Here is a 3,349-nt window from a genome sequence, read left to right as displayed (position 1 = left end):
ACCCCCCTCGCCCGCCCCCCCCCCCCCCCCCCCCCCACTGGTGTGCGCGTGCACAGATGTTAGGAGGTCTTAGCCCAAGTGCCCAGGAGTGCATTTCAGGTCAAAGATGTTTGTGTTTTCATTTCTGGTAGATAAATTGCTAGAGTGCCCTTCACAGGCCATGAACCAACCTGTTCCCCCCAGACAGGTTACCGGCAGTGTTTTCATCTCTCTGCCAATCTGGTGGATGAAAGATGGCTTCCCCGGGGGGTTTTCGATCGCATCTTCCCCTGCAAGTTGGAGGTAGATTTGGCAGCTAGGCTGTGTGTCCCAGGGGCCCGTGGGGACAAGCGGCTCAAGGAAGCACTGGCCTTCTGGCATCTGTCGATGACCTTCCCTGAAGGTGGCCTCTCAGGAGAGTCATCTGAGCACTTTGGCCGGAACATATGTTCTGGGACTTTGTGCACCAGGGCAGCCAGCCCCCAGGACCGCCCCCCGCTGCGCTTGCAGAGCCCCTGAGCTGAGCGTGAATGCATAACCCCACGCACCCAAAACCTCTCTGCCTCAGGTCTTCCTTTTTTTTTTTTTTTTAATGTTTTTAATGTTTTTATTTATTTCTGAGAGAGAGAGAGACAGCATGAGCAGGGGAGGATCAGAGAGAGAGGGAGACACAGAATCGGAAGCAGGCTCCAGGCTCTGAGCTGTCAGCACAGAGCCCGACGCGGGGTTCGAACCCACAAACCGCGAGATCATGACCTGAGCCGAAGTTGGACGCTTAACCGACTGCGCCGCCCAGGCGCCCCTCAGGTCTTCTGTTAGAACAAACATTCCTCATGTTGTCTTTCATTCAAATCATCCTGTAAGAGCCTTACTTCAAATGGAAGGGGAGAAACTGCCTAAACATTTAGCCCTCCTTTTCCAAAATTTTCAAGTCTGTCCAGGGAATTGACAAACAAAACTGTGTTTTTTCATTTCAGACAGAACCTCCTTTTCCTTTGGTCTTTGATTAAATTCCATTGCTTTTCATTTCTGTGGACTCTACAGTTTGGGGGGGGTGTGTGGCGCGGGTACACACATTTCGTAAAGTCTTCTAAGGAAAACGGGAGTATTTGTAACTGCCAGGATACCATCTGACAATATTGTCTTATATTTTGTAAAGGACCATGTGAAACTTATTTAATATTTCTTTTTTTTAATTTTTTTTTTGAGAGAGAGAGCAGAGGAGAGAGAGAGGGAGACAGAGAATCCCAAGCAGGCTCTGTGCTGTCAGCGCTGAGCCCAATGTGGGGCTCAAACTCACTAACCGTGAGATTACGACCTGAGCTGAAATCGAGAGTCGGACACTTAACCGGTGGAGCCACCCAGGTGCCGATATTTCTAAACCTTACTTTTTCCCCCCTTTTTGCTCTTTTATCAAATAAAAAGTATTCTACTTGGGCATCTAGGTGGCTCAGTTGGTTGAGCATCCGACTTCAGCTCAGGTCATGATCTCACGGTGCGTAAGTTCAGGCCCCACGTTGGGCTCGCTGCTGTAAACTGTCAGCCCGTCAGCACAGAGCCCCCTTCAGATCCTCTGTCTCCCTCTCTCTCTGCCCCTCCCCTGCTGGTGCTCACTCTCTTTCTCTCTCTCTCTCTGTCTCTCAAAAAATAAATAAAAAACATTTATTAAAAACGTATTTTGCTGGAGGTCATGAATTAACGTGTTAAACGTTACCAGGTACAGAAATATACCAGGTTTTACGATTGTGCGGGAGAAGCTCGTACCAGGGCCCAGCAGACTGGAGCGTGCTTACCTCAGGTGCACCTCACTTAGGGACACTTTTCTGCCTTTTCCCCATCAGGCCTCTCATGCCGATCCCGGTGTTTCGGTGGACCTGCCTCATGTCACCGTGACCCAAGGCTAACCCACCTACATCTCCCTTCCAGATCCTTCCGTCCCCCCCAGTCCCGAAGACGACGCAGGGCCTCATCGGCTGGAGATCCGGGGTGCCGGGCCTGAACAAGTATCTGGAGCACGATTGTGAGATCAGAAGCTGCAAAGGCGCGTATGCCAAATTGCTGAGCTGGCCGAGGCAAGGCATCCACTGAGCCCAGAGACCAGCCCCGGGCAGCTGATGTCCAAGCCAGCGAAGGGAGGAGCTCCCTGGTGCCCTCTGCTGATACAGTCTCCCCCATGTTTGCTCAGCGGATATTCCAAAGAACACAGAATGGCCCCTTGACACTTTCAATTCATCAACACCTCCCTTCCAGAACATTCTTGTAACACACCCATTCTTGGCTAATGTAATGAATAAGCCAAAAGAGACTCTGAATTTTTCTTTGCTACCTTGGGAATTTCTAAGTCTGGCTTTTAAAAAAACAATGTGATTGAATTTTAAGAATTAAATTTTGTCTAGGTCCTTTATTGTCCCACCATCTGTTTATAATGAGACTGTTGGCCAGGTGTCTCTGAGCCCCCAAATATTCCTGGACCTGCTTTTGCAGAGGAATAGAGCTCTTTGAGGATCCCTTGATTCTCCGTTCCCAGGATGCTTGCAGTAAGTCAACAGCTTTGAAGGCAGAAATGAGGCCCAGACTTGCCACTGAGCGTAGATTTCCAGGAGAGGATGGGTTCCCCGTGCACTTTATTAAAACCTCCCCGCAAGGAAGGTGTGGTGTGGACCTGTATTTGTATTGATACACGTGTTCAACAGAATATTACTCGGTGATGAAAAAGATTGAAATCCTGCCATTTGCAACAACGTGGATAGAATCGGAGGGCATTACGCTAAGTGAAATAAGTCAGTCAGAGAAAGAAAAAAATCTATGATTTCACTCATTATGTGGAATTTAAGAAATAAAACAGATGAACACAGGGGAAGGGAAAGGAAAATAAGATAAAAACAGGGAGGCAAACCATAAGAGACTCTTAAATACAGAGAACAAAGTAAGGGTTGCTGGAGGAGAGGGGGGGATGGGCTAGATGGGGGGTGGGCATTAAGGGGGGGCACTTGTTGGGAGGAGCCCTGGGTGTCATACATGAGTGATGAGTCACTAAACTCTACCCTGAAATCATTACTACACTAACTGTTAACGGACTTGGATTTAAATAAAATTTTAATAAAATAAAATCAAACAATAAAATAATAAAAAAAAGTAAAGTAACAAAATAAAATAACCCCCCCTGTTCACTTGCCCCGGCCACCGTGTCACAGCACCTGCAGCAGCCGAGCCGGCCGAGCCGGGCCGCTTTCCTTCCGCCGCGGACGTGTGGTATCACCCCTTTGGTTAACGTTTTCTTTCTGGTCCTTGACGGGCCCTGAGGCTTTGTTCCCGGGCCCACAAATGAGGGATAGAGGTAGGTGTGGAAAGTGGGGGCGTCCACTGGTCA

General features: G+C 48.9%; 1 protein-coding gene across 1 annotated transcript in view; it reads left to right on the top strand.

Annotated features, from left to right (window-relative positions):
* Positions 1–2,612, top strand: part of CIMIP1 (ciliary microtubule inner protein 1) — a 9,980-nt gene extending 7,368 nt beyond the window's left edge. Inside the window, exon 4 of the mRNA XM_077778352.1 lies at positions 1,906–2,612. Within this exon, the coding sequence (XP_077634478.1) occupies positions 1,906–2,067 (162 nt within the window). The 3' untranslated portion in view covers positions 2,068–2,612. The remainder of the gene's footprint in view (positions 1–1,905) is intronic.
* Positions 2,613–3,349: the final 737 nt, after the last annotated feature.

Source organism: Crocuta crocuta, unplaced genomic scaffold (genome assembly GCF_008692635.1).
Source record: "Crocuta crocuta isolate KB4526 unplaced genomic scaffold, BGI_CrCroc_1.0 scaffold27, whole genome shotgun sequence".
NCBI lineage: Eukaryota > Metazoa > Chordata > Mammalia > Carnivora > Hyaenidae > Crocuta > Crocuta crocuta.
This window is presented reverse-complemented; position numbering and strand designations above follow the sequence as displayed.